A 16,740-nucleotide genomic window follows, 5' to 3' on the forward strand; every position below is an offset into this window, starting at 1 on the left:
GAAACACTGCATCTCTTTTTGCAGGAAGCCACTTCAGCTGTAGACACACAACTTCTTATAATAAGCCTCAGAAAGCTGAGTTAAATGATGCCTATTTGCCTGCCTTCAGATCTGTTCATCGTATCCATGCTTTTCCCTCTGTTAGTCTTCTTGAATCTCATTGCTTGCTGTCCTCCTCAGCTCTGTGTCTCAGCATGAAAAGTCATCTAGAATTACTTGGACTAAAAGTAGGTATTGTTTTTTCCATGTATATATCATCAGCTGTGGCTGTGGCCAGGGAACAGCAGCAATAACTTGGTAGGGAATAGCTAGGATCAAGGACCAAGTAATAGATCTGCGGGGAGAAGCCCTGAGGCTGTACTTCAGCATGTAACGCCCCAGAGATGATCCAAGTGTACATTGTGATCAGAGTTTAATAACATCAAATGTTATTTGATGCCACACAAGTGAACAATTAAGAAGCTATTTGTCTGTAAAGAGGGAGGAGCAGGGCATTCAGCCAGGTGAAGAAGCAGAGATATTTGTGCCTTCTAGATAACTGCTCATTATCATTTGGAAGTGGTTACCTCTGTTAAATAAGTGTGCTTTAAAAAACATAAAATAAAAGGAATCTGACAATGCAGACACGGGCTTGTCAGGCCACAAGGAAGGAATGTAAGTAGTTTGTTCTGGAAATAACTCTTTGATTAGTGATTAGTAAGCCAGGTTGTGGGGGATACTTAATGCAATGGAAATTGAAAGAGGAAATGTGTCACTGGTAATAGCAGAGAGATGACCATCTCAACCCTTTGAGACACGTTGATGGTTTTTACAGACTTGTAACAGATTAGGAAAGAAAACTGTTAAAGTGGGTAAGAAAAGAGAAAGAAAAAAGAGAAACTTGATGTATTTACTGAGGAAAGCAAAGGGTATGATTTGGACTGTCTAGAAAGAGGGGTTCACTATATGGATCTGGTTAAGATTTTTTGTGAAAACAGCTAAATGGGAAATAGTTGGCTTTGTAAGGGAAACAATAAATAGAGGACTTACAAGACTGTTAGTACTCCAAATATTTTCAGCCAGGCTGCAAGAAATATTTCTTGAGAAAATAATGTTTATCTTGAAACCAGGCTATTATATTCTTTCAGGACACAAAAGTAGCTAGAGTTGACATGAAGGATTTAATGGATTAGATAGCTGTTTTTCAGAGTCACCAATGATTGTAATGTTCTTGGAGGTTGGTTTGACATATAGTTCAGGAACTGTCACTGGTTGTAAGTTTTGGTCATTGGAGACGTAACTCTGTTTTTCTAAATTTTGTATTGTTTTTATACTGGGATATTTGGGGAAGAGTGCACTGCTGAGAAGCTGATGTCTTCAGTGGAGAAGAGCTAAGCTTACTATTACCTGTTCTCTTTCGGGAAAGTGGGGGATGCCTGAAGTACATCAGGCTCCAGAGGGTACTTCTGTTGTCAGATTTTAAAATACAAACTAAATTAAGTTATCTACTGGTTCAGGTATACACAGAATAACCTTAATTGATTGGAACTCAGTATACTTTTATTTCCTAGAGTCACAGTTAGATTTTGGGCGAACTCCAAAAAAAAAAAAAAAAAAAAAAAAAAGGCATGCAAAAGACCTCTCTGACAGTCCTACCCTTTTTAATGAAAATTGTGTGAAAAGTAATGCTTCATTGACAAAGGTCTCCCTTGCAATGGCATGATAAATGCTACCCAACACAACAGGAAGCAACTGAAAATCATTTGACAGATTGATGCAAAGATGAGATGTCTCTTTCTCTGTTTCATTTCATTGTTTGAATTCACTGGAAGGATTGCCTCTCTCCATAATACTGTGGGGAAATAAAGTCTTTGTGGGTGAAGATACCAGAATCTAACAGAAAATGTGTTACTGGGATTGTACTACTGACCCACCAATAAAGATGATGATAGTGATCAGGAGATGTTAAGTGAGATGAGAGAAGATGCAAATTCAGTACAGGGAGCAATACTATTACATTTCAACTATCCACATACAGCCTTTATCAGGTTGAAACATACAGATAAATTTTTTGGATGCAATAAATGATGCTTCCTAGTTTTACAATCTGTTAGAAATGACGCCATTATACATTTGCTTTTAGGTGGTGCACAGAACCTTGTTCAGGATGTTTGAGTGGAGAGCTCTCAGTAGTACCAATCTCATTACAGTGGTGTTTAGCATTGTGGCTGGAGAGAGCAGACCAAATGAAGTGCATGAATGTTCTATTTCAAAAAAGGGAGCTAGGTGAAAATGAAGTCCAATTGTCAGAAATAAATAAATAAAAAGCAAGAAAGCTATAACTATTCTGGACATCATATTAAAAAAAACCAAAGGTATTTAAAAAAAGATAATTTAAATGTCTGACACCACTCATGAAGAAAACATCGGTCCAGCAAATCCCTTTCCACAGTTCCATAAGTTAGGACACAATCATGGGAAAAGATAAGATTTTCAGAGGGGAAAGCTTGCCACAATTAGAAAAACAAGAAAGCAAGTAAAATTGGCAAGTCCCCTTTTTTCTTTTAAGCAAAAAATTAAGGGTACTAAAAAATAATTTGAGGAGCACCCTGCAGAGGATTCTTAAGCTGATAACTAGTGGTCTTGCATCAAAAACAGGAGGTCATTTAGGGGATCAGTGAGTGCAAAGTATAGGAGACAGTCAGGGTTGATAAGGCCCAAAGAGCAAGGCTCAGTTCTTGGCATTGGACTTTGCTGCTGAAGGTATTGGGAAGGTTGCCACTTTATACATTTTGTAGCAGCAGATCAGAATAGCTAAGTCCATTTGTTGTAAATTTACAGAAACTATTAGGTAAAGATAGTTTAGACACCAGATGGCTGGGAGTCTGAAAAAACCCTAATATGTGAAATAGCAGAACTGGTGGCCAAGGTGTGCAGTCTGCCACCATAAATGGCCACTGTGCCAGAGAAGTAGTAGATTGAAGTCACGTTGGCAGTACACAGGCAGAGCTCTAAATGGGACCCTGGAAACTGTAAACTGATGATTTGGACTCTCATCTTACCAGGGATGGTAAGAGTCTTCAACAAAGAGTAGGATGATGAGTGCATGAGTAAACAGTCTCTTTGAAGAGTTGCTATGGTTTCTTTAAAAGGAAATCCTGTTCCACTGAACTGCTGGACTCTATGAGGTGTCAGTAAGCATGTGGATAAAGGGCATCCCAGGAACATAATGGATTTGAATTTTTTGAAAAGCCTTTGACAAGGTTCTATATCAATTCTTATTTAAAAAAAAATGTGTTGGAGGAAATGTTCGTTAATAGTCTTGCAGCTGGCTAAAGTTGAAAGCCAAACAGGGTATAGTGATCACTTTTTTTTTTTTTTTGAACAGCATGGTCAGTAGTCATGTCCCTCAAGGATTCGTGCTGGGAGCAATTCTGGTCAATGTCTTCATTCATGACCTAAAGAAGGTAGTGAACAGAAGTTTGTGGGCAATGCTAACTTCTTTTGGGTAATCAAATCCTATGCCAAGGAAAGGAACTCCAAAAGGACTTCTAAAACAGAGTAGGTGGGCAAATTAGTGGTAGAAGAGCTTTAAATGCAAGCAAAGCATCTAGGTAGAAGTAATCTAAACCTTTACATGGTATTGAGCTGAGCCACAGTGCAGAAAAAAAGTCTTGGAGTCATCATTGGCAGTTCTCTGAAATCACTGGCTCAGCACAAGTAATTTTCAAAAACACCAATAATATGTCATCATCGCCATATTACCAGAAAGGGTATTGAGAACAAGACAGAGGTGATATTTTAGCATTGTACAAAACCTTAGTGTGCCCGCATCTTGAATATTGGGTAGAGCTTTAGTGTGTGCATCTCAAGAAGGAAGTAGTGAAGTTAATTAGAGATGATATGAAGAAGGAGAATTAATGCTACAGAGGATAGAGTAGCTGCCTTTAGAAGGAAAAATTTAAAGTCTGGGGTGCTTTAATTCGAAGAGGAGAAGGCTGAGGTGTAGATGCAATCAAAGTGTACAAAATCAGAACAGCACTGGATAAACCGAATGTGGAATTGTTCACCAAATTGTGCTATACAAGAAACAGGTGGCATTCAAAACTAGTAAACAAAGAGTTTAGTGGATAAATGAACATACTTTTTTATGCATCAAGTTTGAACCTCTGGAGCATGTTGCTGCATGAGGTTGTGAAGTGGGCAGTATCAGCAGGTTCAGAAAGGGATTAGACACATTCATGGGGAACAAGGACACTTAACAGGACTGGGCCAGGGATAATATCTTCTGATATTCCCTAGTACAACAATTATGGATGATGGAGAAGTACAAGAGGAAGGTACTGTAGAAAGCAATAGGGTCATGTGCTCGCCCTAAATGCCATCTGTTGTTGCTGCTCCTGGAAATAGAGTGCTAGGCTACAGCTACCTCTGTTGTAATCCATTAGGATATTATTTCTTACATTCTTACGTTTTGATTGTTTAATGAAGACATTTGCTTGGAATTTTAAATGGACTCGGGGCAGAAGGCTGACTGAGTTTGAGAGAATGGCTTCTCCTAATTGTGATCCACAATTAGGTATTGCTCAGTGCCAGAAAGAAAGAGTAGTCTGGGCCTGTATTTTACTGGTATCATATACCTCTTCACTTCTTCCAGTTTCTTTGTACCCAAAGTTATCCAATCAAAGTGGTGAAGTGCTGTACTTAATGAGTAACCACATTTAAGCTGATGCACAGTGACCCACCAAATGCAGCAATTACCTGCCCCTCTTGCCAAGTAAAACACAGTAGCTTAAACCATGATTTAGTCTGACAAACGATTTGTGGTTTAAGCCTGGTACCTCTTGATTCACAGACTAACAGTCAGTTACTGCAATTTGGGTGATGAATGTTAACTCATTAGGCTCCAGTACTGAACTTTTTTCCAACTGAAATCTCTACCCTTTGTATTTTGTCCCTCTTTTATCAGGCTTTTTCTCCACAGTATTCAGCACTCGAGCCTTACTTAAGAAAAGACTTTGTGTTTGAGGATTAGAAGTGAGTGTAACTTGCTAGGACCCAGAACTACAGATTCAACTCAATAATACTGTTCAGATCACTTGGTGTTTTGGTAACTGATGTAATGTCAAAGCCACTGATACAATGAAATACACGTGCAGTCTTGGCTGTGGAAGCAATGTCTGACAGAGCTGGATCAATGCATAGCTTTTAAAGGGAGTCCTTGTCAACACAAATGCAACAGAGCACCATCTCCTCTCTATCTGTGACTAGAAAAAAGGAATGAGAAACCACTTTGAACCAGATGATGATTCCTTCTAAATGAAATAGGGATCTTGAGCTTGGTATTTTCTGTACAGCTCAGTTTACTCTTTGTATCTTGTAGAAAGTACATTTGATGCACCTTGCTGCACTTTGTCTTATGCACAGAAGATTGCAGGTCAAATAAGCATGAGGGAATTAAAAGAAAAAATTAAAAACAACTGTGGAAAAGGTAGAAAGAAGGAAAAGAAAATCAACCTGGAATATTTCATATCTCTAATCGCTTAGCTGTTGTCTTGAGATCAGATACCTCTATACAACATTGACAAGCGAAATAGCCTAATGACTGTTAGCTAGGAAATGACTACATTTAAAATGTGACAACAAAGGAACTGCTTTTAACAATGCTAGTAATTCTTACTTGTTAACAAACACTTTTTATTGCCTTCCATGTGGGTTGTTGTATCATGTTGCATGCATGAAGCTTTGAACATCTTTGAGATGGTTAGCATGCTCTTAAACATCCAAACCTGCCAATATTGAAAAGAGTGAATCGAACATGTAAGCAAAGGAGCAGAACAGAGATCACCTTGTTCTTTCGATAATTATCTTTATATATAGCTAACTAGCAACAGACCAAAATGACTGGAAAGAAGCTGAAGAAGAGCATATGCATCAGCAATGCTTGCTGGTTTTACTAATCCTAAAATGAATACAGGAAATGCAAAAACTGAAGGATATGTGTCAAGAAGCTAAACATGGATTCATCCAACAGATGTTGTTGCACAGCACATTTCTTGTCTCTGCCTGTAGAGTCTTCCTGCAGGAAGGAAGCAGGAGAGCAGGAGCAGGAGTGGGGCAATTACTCGGTCTAATGTCTTTCTGAAACTATTTAAATTCCACTATAACTGCAGTCCCCCCAGAAAGTGAAATGTAGAGTTTGTGGTATGATTTTAAATGGAGTCTTCTTTCTCTCTCATTTTTTTCAAACCACCCTTGTATCAAAGGGTAAGTGGAGGCCTGATCCTTATCTTTCACCTGCAGATCAGTATTAGTTTTGATAGGATCGCAGGACAAATTAATCCACAGTTCAGGCTGTACTGTAAAATTCAACACACAACCTTAGCCATTATCCCTGTTTTGCAGGCAGGTCAGGGTCATTAAGACCTGTTGGTGCATCCAAGGCCCTGAACAAGCCTCACCTGGACCCTCCACCCATGCACCTTCTGCCCAGTGCTCCTGGAGCTCCACTTAAGCTCAGGCCCCCAGTCTGCACCTGAGCTACATCACAGTGTACCTGTGCTTAACCCTTTCCCCACTGCCCTGATTTTCTCACTGAGCTTCCTGGATTGACCTCAGATGTTACTAATTACCTTGCCATGTCTGATGATCACCAGACTGTCACCATCATCACCGTTGGCCTGATTAAATACTGCAGGACATTGTCCTGGTCAGGGACGTGGCTGCCTCTGCCTGGCTTGTGGCTGTCTGCAGCCACAGCCTTGTGGAGCAGCCCAGCTCTTCTTGTTCCCTGGCCATTAGCTCAGGCTTCTATGAAGGACTTGAAGTTATACTGCCAGACATGCTGCAATGTAACATAGCTTGGGCAAGGGCTGGGGGAGCCTGACCTGAGCTTAAGTGGGGCTCCTGGGGCTTTGGGCAGAGGGTATGGGTGGAGGACTCAGGTGAGGCTGCTCAGGACAATTAAGGGAAATGAGTGCATTCAGGGCCCTGATGCAGAAGAAAGGAAGCTTGGGTGGCTTATTGGCACTGGAACTGAGAAAGACAAAGAGGTTTTGTAACTATTAATGTATTATCTCAAGGCTGTGGCACAGTGGCCAGCAGCTGGTTAGTTTACATGTGAGTTCAACTTTGTTATTGCTAGTATTTTTCTTTCTTCTTTAGAACATGAGTTGACAGCATCAAGAACCTTTCTGTGCTGCTTGAGCATAGTGCATTCAATCTGTGCAGTGTCCAAAGCTTACCATTAGTCACTTGACCTTGTTGAAAAAATAATAGAAAAAAATAAATGGTTTTCTGATTTCTGATGCTATTTATCTGTATTGATTTTGAGAAAATACATATATAAATGCAGAAGATTAAAATATATTCTGACTTTGTACTGCCAGGTTCCTGAGCATGCAGAACTTGCCTGGATTCTTGGATGCTTAACTAACGTGCCACGTCTACTACGCTTGCCCCAATGGAAGGTATGGATAGTTTCATAAATTGAAAGGAAGTGTATGGGAATTCAGTAGAACTACTGTCCTTGAAATGCTTATTATCTATCAAGTACCAATTGTATCTTCTTATCCTTGCTTTAGGTTTAAGTAATTCTCTAGTCCTATGGTGGAAGGAGGAAAATGTGTTTTTCCAGGTCTGTTGCTATCAGTGAACATTTTTCTGCTGGAAGCTACAGGATAATACTTCTGGCAGAGACTTGCAGAAACTACTAAATAGGAGGGTTGTTTAGTGTTGTTAACTCCAAGCATTCCAGCAAAATCAGTTTATTTTAATGGTTATTTAATAATGCAAAAAACCTACAAGATATTGTAGTGGAAACCTTGAGCCTTGCTGATTAAAGAGTTTCATAAACAGCTTTTCTTTTTTCACTGTGAAGAGTGGCTGTTCTTTAGATTTTATGGAAGAGGGTGTAAAAGAAGCATGTGTTGGAAGAGGAGTATAAAAATTATTAATGTTAAAAATGTATTGAGTGATAAAGTGAATGCACCTTAAATGTTTGTCTTTGCAAGTTTCAAACGTTCATCTTCTTAATCTTGGTATTGCATCAGCATGACTGCATCAACTGAGTTCTTGCATTTAATTTCCTTGTATTTTATTTTGGCATTTAGTAAGCAGAAAAACCAGAAGGCAGGAGAGAGAAGTATCAAAAAAGGGGAAAAAAAAATCTTAAGAGCAGTTTGGCTTGCAGAGTTCAGAGCAGTCTTAAATACCTCCAGATGTTTTCTTTTTTCCTGTTTTTCTTCTTAATTAAATAAAAACAGTAAAACTTAAATACAGCAACCAGCGTTAATGCATGGCATAGATTAAAGCCAACCTTTTCAAACCTGAGGTTCTAAAGTTAAACTCTTAAATCCAACTTTGACTGGATTGACTTTCCAAAACTACAGATAGGTGTTACAGGTGCTAGGCTTTGCAAATTAGGTCCGCTGAACCCTAGGCACTGAGAGGTGTAGACAGAAGACAGGATCTGTGTGAGAGGGTGAGGAAAATCTAAAGATACATCAGTAGTCTTGTTGAAATAATGAAGATTTTAAGAGTTTTAGCGTATTTAGCTATTGTTAAAAACAAAAACTAGATATGCCATTACTAGAACAGAATGAGTATCTGTAGCCTGACTGTGTTGGTTTAAATGATCCATATCCTAGAGTGGTAAAGGACTTCAGGACAGTGGGTGGATTGTGGGGAGCAATGTGAGCTAATGGAGGGAACGCTGGACTCTGCCACTGTAGTTCCGGGTTCTCTTCCTGGCTGTCACTGACTCTCCTGGTAACTGTGTTTGGCCACTATATTTTGATCTCTTTTCTGTGAAACACAGGTATTAATGCCTTTTCTTATCTCTATTATAAAGCATTTCAAAAATTTACTCCTAAAAATGCTATTTAAAATGTAGGAGTTATCAATAGTAGGTGTAATAACCCAATACATAATGTTTTTGTAATAATTTTTGTTAGTAAGATTGCAAACAGAAATAAAACGCAAACCTATGTTTTATCCTCACTACAATATCGGAACAGTGCAGCGAAATTCATAAATATAGGACATAAAATGGGATGTGTTGTATTCACAAGGAATGGATTTTATATGGCACACTTTTGAGTTATGCAATAAGTTACTTAAATTGGTCGGAATTCTAATTAGTTAAAATCAGAGACTTTGACATCATTAGCCAAAAGTGTGATTCCTCTCTGTTTTTCTTTTGCAAACAGATGAAGCATGCCAGCCAGAATAACGAAGGAACTGTGGGTTTGCTGACGTATCCAGTGCTTCAAGCAGCAGATATTTTGCTGTACAAGTAAGTGGCAGAACGTGAGCCCACGGGCAATGTCGGTTCAGCTGCATTAGAATGAATGTTCGTCAGGTCAACATGCTAACTTATTAAGTGGGGGAGCTGGGTGTGATTGGATCAGGAGATTGGGAATGGATGACAGCTTTTTGCCTCTCAAGCGGCTGGTTGAAAACTAGCCTGGGTTAAAAGCAGCTGACAGGGCTGTAAAGAGAAAAAGCTGATCACTTCAGAACAATTTTTAGGAATTATAATACATTGATGATTAATTATATATATTACATATTTGCACACACACATATTTTTTTAAGTAGTTATTCTTTATTTTATGCAGTGTACTGTAGAGATACTTAAGCTGACTGTGTATAGTATACCCATATTGTTGTGGGATTCTGTGTAGGCCTGTTGATACCGATGAAGTCGTGAGTAATTTACTGCACCTTGTGGTACCTGGGCTAGTTCATTTTTCTCTGTGGTGTACTGTGTGCTGCAATGGAAATACATGCTAGTGAGGGACTAGTGACTCAGTATGGCTAAGTTTGTAGCCTAGCTGATAGAGCTTGTAGTGCATTCTCGTGACCAGTTGCATTTCATAATGTTTTAAACCATCTCAGTAAGTAAATGTTAGAGACACTGCAATATGTATTAATTATTTTTATGTTCTGAGTATACGTACTTTGTGGAATTGTTCTGAAGTGAAGTTGTGAAGATTTGTTGGAACAGAGAAGTAATACAGAACTATGAAGACGGGGACTTTAGGAGGACAGAATAACCAAGACTAGCCAGTTGTTAACCCAGAAAAATGTATCTAGAGAAATTTAATTCGAAGTGATCATTAGTAGGAGAAAACAGTAATGTTAGAAGACTAGTAGATGATATTTCTAATTCACTTGAATTTTAACTAAAAATAATGGGAAGCAACCAAAAGTCAGAATGAATTTGAACATTAAAATAATCTTCTAAGCAGTGAGTCCCATTTGATTGTCAAGCAGTATTTAAGGGTGAAATTTAGACAACTTTATCAGAAATCACCTTGTTTTGATTGAGCTCAACCATGTGTGTCTCTTCCATCTCTAAGATCATGTGATGTATCATTCTTTAGTGAAGCCTGTAGTTTGTTTGCTACTATGTGTATTAACAGCAGGCTGTCCAGACAGAGCACAAAATAAGGAAGTGAAAGAGAAACAATATCTCTTTGAAGAAATTTGACATAATATCTTTAATAAGAAATGTTTTCATGTAAAAACATAATATAGGGAACAAGAATCAGGGAGAAATGGAAACACAGGAAGGGAACAGCAGTCATGAAGAAGAATTAAGAGCTGGAGGAGGGGGAAAAACAGTACTAATTCAGATGAACCAAGGATCAAAGAGACAGGAAAATGGACAGAAGGTAAATATATGACAGCAAGAAATAAAAATAGTACCAGGACAGAAATATTAAAACAGCAGCAAGGAAAAGGGCGAATAATCATGCAGAGACATTTATAAAGACAATATGTTTTTTGTTTAGTGGCAAACTTTGTGAATATGGAACCATTTTGGCATATGGAAACATTTCTTTTGACCTGCTTAAAGTATATTGGTTATGGTAACTAATTTTCTTTCTGTTAGTTGTAGGCCACTGATTTCCTATTGGCTACTGTAACTGGTTTTAGGTTGCCTTGCTGACTATTTGGTGGGGAGTAAAGGTGGACAAATTGATTGCTGGATATCAGTCCAGTAATTCCGAATTGGAAGGAAGGAGTACCGTGTGGAACTGAAATTTTCTGAGAACTTAAAAGATGCATAGTGAACTTTCTTACGCTGGAACATATCCAGGATTCAGAGCTGAATACCCCACAAGCCTTAGGGAAAAAAAATCTGCTGGGGGAGGGGAGAGTAATCAAAAGCTGGCAAGACTTCAAATCTGCCTCATCTAAAAGAATCATACATTTTTAGTGAGTATGATTAACTGTGGGAAAGAGTCACCAGGGGAAGTAATGGATTCTTCACCTCCTCATGTCCTCTGCAGAGTGAGTTTTCCTCCAGAACTGTGTTCAAGCTATTGAGTTCAATACAGAAGATCAAATGATCCTTTGATCCTAATAGTTCTAATCTATGAATGATAACATTTGTGGCAGTAGAGGCACTGGCCCACATGATATTTATATAATGGTGACCTATGAGGAAGAAACACTCTCTTCTTTCCTTCCCTTGATAAATCCACAGTACTAACTTCTCAACAACAGTTGTGTTTTCTTGAGACTTGGCAAAGCAAGGTGCTTGTGCTTTATGCCTTGCAGATCTTTCTTACTTTGTTCACACACTGTAACACATGCTCTTTGATCTCTAAAGAGACAGCAGGAGATACTACAAAAACCTTTTTTTGAGCCGAGTTTAATGATTTGCTCTTATTGGTATCTTTACCATATATGTTTTCACGAAGGGCTATTTTTGCCCTTGGAGATGTGCTTCAGTTCAGGACAAAAAGCAGACTCATCCTGGGATACAGTCAGTTTGGGATCTTGTTCCCACAGCACCTATATCTAGCTGGGACTAAGTGTTTGGCTCAATCTGGCCCTCACTCATGGCAGAAGCTGTGACAATCTTGAGTAACATTTCAGCAGAACTGAGAGCTTTTCTGAGTTTCCTGTATCTGTCTTTTATTAAAAGGTCGACACATGTTCCTGTTGGAGAAGATCAAGTCCTGCACCTGGAACTAGCCCAAGATATAGCACAACACTTCAACAAGAAATACGGAGAATTCTTTCCTGTGCCCAAAGCCATTTTAAGTGAGCTGGTCTTGGTTATTTTTTTTTTCTTACCCTTAACTGCACTTCAAGGTTGAAGATGGATCTAAATATCGTGGAAATAGTTTCAGGGACCAAGAAAAGGGAGCGGAAAATTAAAAACTGACAACAAAAGACTAGAGGCTGTGAAACCGAACTCCCAAGACATAAAGCTTTACAAATCCCCAGTAGAGGAATGTATGTGATGTCTGGTATTCTAGTCCAGGGGCCAGATGCACTCCGCTGCTGCCAGTCAGCCTTGCTCTTCAGGTATTGGACCTTTTAAGAGTAGGGTCTCTGCTCCATGTTGCTGGTTCAGGAGACATGTCAGGAATAAGACAAGAGACCTCCAGCAAGCAGAATTCTTCAATGTGTGAGTGGTAGATGTTTACATCAAGCATGCTAAACAGCTTGTAGGTTTATTTCTACAATGCTCAAAAATCTTTTAAGTGTGTTTAATATACACTTGCATATTTCAGTAAGGGTCTCTTACAGAGCTTAGACTTACTGGTTTTGATCTTAGACTCAGGGAGACTTATAAGGAAAATCTTCTCAGCCATTTTTGAGCTATAAGGTCATAGGCCGGGGGGTGAGGAGGAGTCAGATGGCGCAAATGGCATGTTTGTTAAGAAACGTGAAGAATTGGGCAAGGAAGAAGCATTGCATCTTTGTTGTAAGTAATGTAGAGGAATGCACAGCAGAGACCTTCGCCCCCAAAAGGGCAAGGAGCTCTCACCTTAGAAAAGACAGGCAGTAATAAACCTTTCTCAATTTTCAAGCCTCAGTGACAAAAATGGTGTTAGACTCAGAGTGGAGCTTAGGGAATACTAGGTATGGCAAGCTTTGCAGTTTCTAACGATTAAATACTAAGCACTGTAATGAAGAGCTGAGTGTAGCCTATGATGGAGGTGAGACTGTTTCCCAGGAAATAAAAAAACCTCAATTTGAAAGAAAGAAACAAACGAAAAAAACCCCAACACTTTTCACTTTCCGCATGAAAAGCATACTTTCATAAGGACACAAGTATATGCAAAGCAATGAAATATCCTAGATGAATGGAGAAGTTAGGGACCTGTACAGGCTCACTACCTGTAAGTGGTTAGATTACCTGGACTACTTCAAATTTACAGAAAAGAGACAGACTCTTTCAAAAGGTGATTCAGAACAGAGCACTTTCTGGGGCAATCTGAATGGTACCCAGGAAGAACACTTATCCTTTCCCTGAGTACGTAGGCCATCTCTGAGGAGTATGTGGGTAATCTAGTTGGCTGTATTAGGTGTCTAAAAGCAATTAGTGTGAGTACTTTCTAGATCAGTGGTACTTGGTGTACTCCGTGAATGATGTTTCTTGGTGAAAGACTGAAACAGTTTGGGTTGACGCTGTTAAAGAAATACTTTCCTTCTAATGCTACTATTCTATTTCATGTACATGCATGTATCTTAGTAGTTTGTACAATACCCATACCTTTCTTATTTGAACAGTGCTTTCACTCTAATGGAGTTGGTTAGTGTTCAGTTAGGGATCTTTAAATAACTGTATTTAGGAGAATTACCAAGAGATTTTGGGTAGAAGTTTCCTAAAGTAAGGAGATTAACTGTTCAGGAATTCTTTTTTAACGGTGGATTTAACCTGTTTCTCCCCTGTTACAGAACTTTTCAGTAATGTGCAGTCTATGCTCTCTGGGTAACTTGTCCCCAGTGCTAGGAATGCAAGGGAGGAGAGAGTTTTGGGGGAAAATCAGCATGTAGTCACAGAAAATGTTAGGAAGTGTCCCAGCAGAAGTTTCTGCTTATCAAGGAAGCAGGGAAAGCATAAGAAGCGTATGTGATTGTTTTATCTGTGCTTAAAAATGAGTTGTGAGCACAGAGAACTTTGTCATGCTACTACAAAGTGTTCTTAGCAATTGTCATAAGAAAACATTGTCTATGTGTGTTCACAATGATTCCTCCCTCCTTTTTTTTTTTTTTTTTAAGGTGCAACAAAGAAAATAAAATCCCTCAGAGATCCAACAGTGAAGATGTCCAAGTCAGACCCACAGAAGTTAGCTACTGTTAACATAGCGGACAGCCCTGATGAAATAGTGCTGAAATTCCGCAAAGCTGTGACTGACTTTACGTCTGAGGTGACCTACGACCCGGCTGGTCGCCCTGGTGTCTCCAATCTGGTGTCCATTCATGCTGCAGTAACGGGGCTTAGCGTAAAAGAAGTGCTGCACCAATCTGCTGGTCTCGACACCGCTCACTACAAAATGGTAGTAGCAGAGTCAGTTATTCAAAAATTTGCACCTATCAGGAATGAAATCAAGAAACTCCAGGAAGACAAATCCCATCTGATAAAGGTTTTAGAGGATGGAGCAGAGAAAGCCAAAGAGCTGGCTACCCCTGTCTATCAAGAAATAAGACGACTAGTGGGATTTCAGTAGAAACTGCTGAGTAGTTGCAAGGACTTTTGTTTCCTGGGACAGACATTTCGTTATTTGTATCTTCTTAATAATTTTGATTTGAAACAAAACCTTTTTTACCTGAAACAAAACTTTTTTTTCCTGGAAAATCCAAGTAGAACATTGCAGGTGTTTGCATTAAAAAATGTGCATGAAGCCAGATATTTCCAGCGGGACCAGCACTGAGCTTGTCTTAGATAGTCAAAGAGGGAGGATGGAAGCAATCATGATTCATGAAGAAATCCTGCAAAGGCAAAATATGAGGTTGCCCAAATGGGGTTTTGGGTTTTTCCATTGACCACTGCAAGAAGCTGAGGTATAGGCAAAGTGATCAGAATCTAGCAGAAATATTTGTAATCTTCTCAATAACATCCTTAGCTGTGCATGTGATCTTGTTACAGATGGACAACTCATCCCATTGGTGGTTATTCAGCTTTGATATGGTGGTTGAATGTGTTCTTGGATAACCAGAATAAAAGCACAGGCTTACAAATCAAAATGCTCAGAGTGATGAAGAGAGAATTTACTGTCTTTCCCTATCGTGTCCTCAAACTCAGTGTAATTTTGTCTCTGCATCTAGTTTGTGTGAAGTGAGTCAGTGTGTCTTATGGATGCGTATATCCATACTCTGAAACTCACTGTGACTACTGTGCTAGATGGCCTCTTTGATAGTCACTCCAAAGAATCCAGAGAGTGGACTTGAATTTCATTTCTGCCACCTGTGCCATCCTGCTGGTCAGGTCTGAAGTACTTCAGTGAGAAACGTGTTCTTCAGCTGCTCCTATTCCACCTGCTGTTCGGTTTTGCAGGGAGCTCCAGGATTTTTCAGTTCAGCATCAAGTCTAGGATTCTTTTAAAGAAAGGTGCATGGGAGAAGGTGTAATCTTGTGTGAAGGAAATCTTAGGTTGAGAAATCAGACACCTTCCTGTAACATTTACAAAATTACTTGTTCAGAAAATTATGCTGAGGTCAGAGCCAGACTGAGATTAAATAGTTCTTTATGCAATCTCTTAAGAGGCTTTATGAGCATCAAGAAAGTTCAGTGATGGGAGAATGGTGTTAGCCTCTGCTGATCCTAGGCTTCACAATATATGCAGACTGGGACCCATGAACCATGGCATATGTTGGGGAATGTGTGGCAAAGGGGAATTGTCAAAAGGAGACACCCTCTTCTGAAGAGGGGGTAGTAGCACATGTTAAAAGGTAATGAAAACCCTACTGGTCCTGTGCCAACATATTTAAGTGTATTATTGCACTTACTGGTGCTGTGTTTGAAATTGCTATACTGTAATGTAAATTGAGTTCATCCTGTACTCTGGCAGCTCATAACCATTATATGCCTATGGCATTTGTCACGAAGGATTGCAGTCTTACGTGACTGAGTTGGTAAAACTGGGAGGGTTTCTATGTAGTGCAGTTGCTTGCTTTTTTTTTTTTTAAAGTATTTAGTTTTGAATTTAGTTAATTATCATAGTGAGGTGGTTCAGAAAGAATTATTTAACTTTGCAAAACAAGAAATTATGGACTGAGCATCTGTAAATCTGTATTGAGACCTGTATTTATTTGTTAGGCATCTGAAGAAGAGAACTGCCATGCAAGAACTTGGTGATGACAGAGTTTCTAAAGTTAGTCAAGACTAGAGGAGCAGAGTGGATGATGACAGAATGATGGGAAACCAAACTCGGTGTAGACAAGTCCAAGGTAATGTCCTCTGGAAAGAAAAAGTGTTTTCAAAAATAGACCCTGGTTTCAAATTAGCTGCAGTGTATTAGGAAAGGGCACAGCTATAACTATGCATATTTAAGTAGTTTTACAAAACTTTTGTCAGTGTTTAACAGCCACATTAGTCTGCATGGGAACTAAGACAAAAAATTAAGGCACAGAGTTACCACTGCTTACTGACTTGGCATACAATGTTTGCAGTGACACTCTTTAACATGGATTGATTTCTGCAAAGGTCCCACAATAGGTTCCTTAAGAGAAGGTAACACAGTGCTCATGGAGATACTGAAAATCTTTAACACTAGTGTATCTAGTTTCTTCCTGTTCCTCTTTGTCACTAACAAAGATAGGAGCATATATTCAAAAGATGAATCATTGTTTCAAGTTGTCTTTACACTTCTGATGGTCGAGTCACCTAACATGTAGGGTTGGCATTCAACACACTTTCTTTTCAGTGAAAAGGAAATAGGAGTATTCTATGATTCTAATTATGATTCATTTTTTGAATATATGCTTCTATTTTTGTTAGGCAGTTCTCAA

General features: G+C 39.1%; 1 protein-coding gene across 3 annotated transcripts in view; it reads left to right on the plus strand.

Annotated features, from left to right (window-relative positions):
* Nucleotides 1-16,481, plus strand: part of WARS2 (tryptophanyl tRNA synthetase 2, mitochondrial) — a 46,648-nt gene extending 30,167 nt beyond the window's left edge. The window contains exons 3-7 of one of the 3 annotated variants that reach the window (XR_008574675.1): nucleotides 7,368-7,448; nucleotides 9,189-9,274; nucleotides 11,921-12,039; nucleotides 14,011-15,340; nucleotides 16,049-16,481. Coding sequence is in view for 2 of the 3 variants with exons in the window: in XM_054810073.1 (XP_054666048.1) it covers nucleotides 7,368-7,448; nucleotides 9,189-9,274; nucleotides 11,921-12,039; nucleotides 14,011-14,459 (735 nt within the window). In the remaining variant the exon portion in view is untranslated. Of the gene's footprint in view, nucleotides 1-7,367; nucleotides 7,449-9,188; nucleotides 9,275-11,920; nucleotides 12,040-14,010; nucleotides 15,341-16,048 lie in introns of those variants that run through there. The other 2 variants (XM_054810073.1, XM_054810082.1) reach the window with 2 other exon arrangements.
* The last annotated feature ends 259 nt before the right edge of the window (nucleotides 16,482-16,740 follow it).

The sequence above is a fragment of the Grus americana genome, chromosome 1 (assembly GCF_028858705.1).
Source record: "Grus americana isolate bGruAme1 chromosome 1, bGruAme1.mat, whole genome shotgun sequence".
Classification (NCBI taxonomy): domain Eukaryota; kingdom Metazoa; phylum Chordata; class Aves; order Gruiformes; family Gruidae; genus Grus; species Grus americana.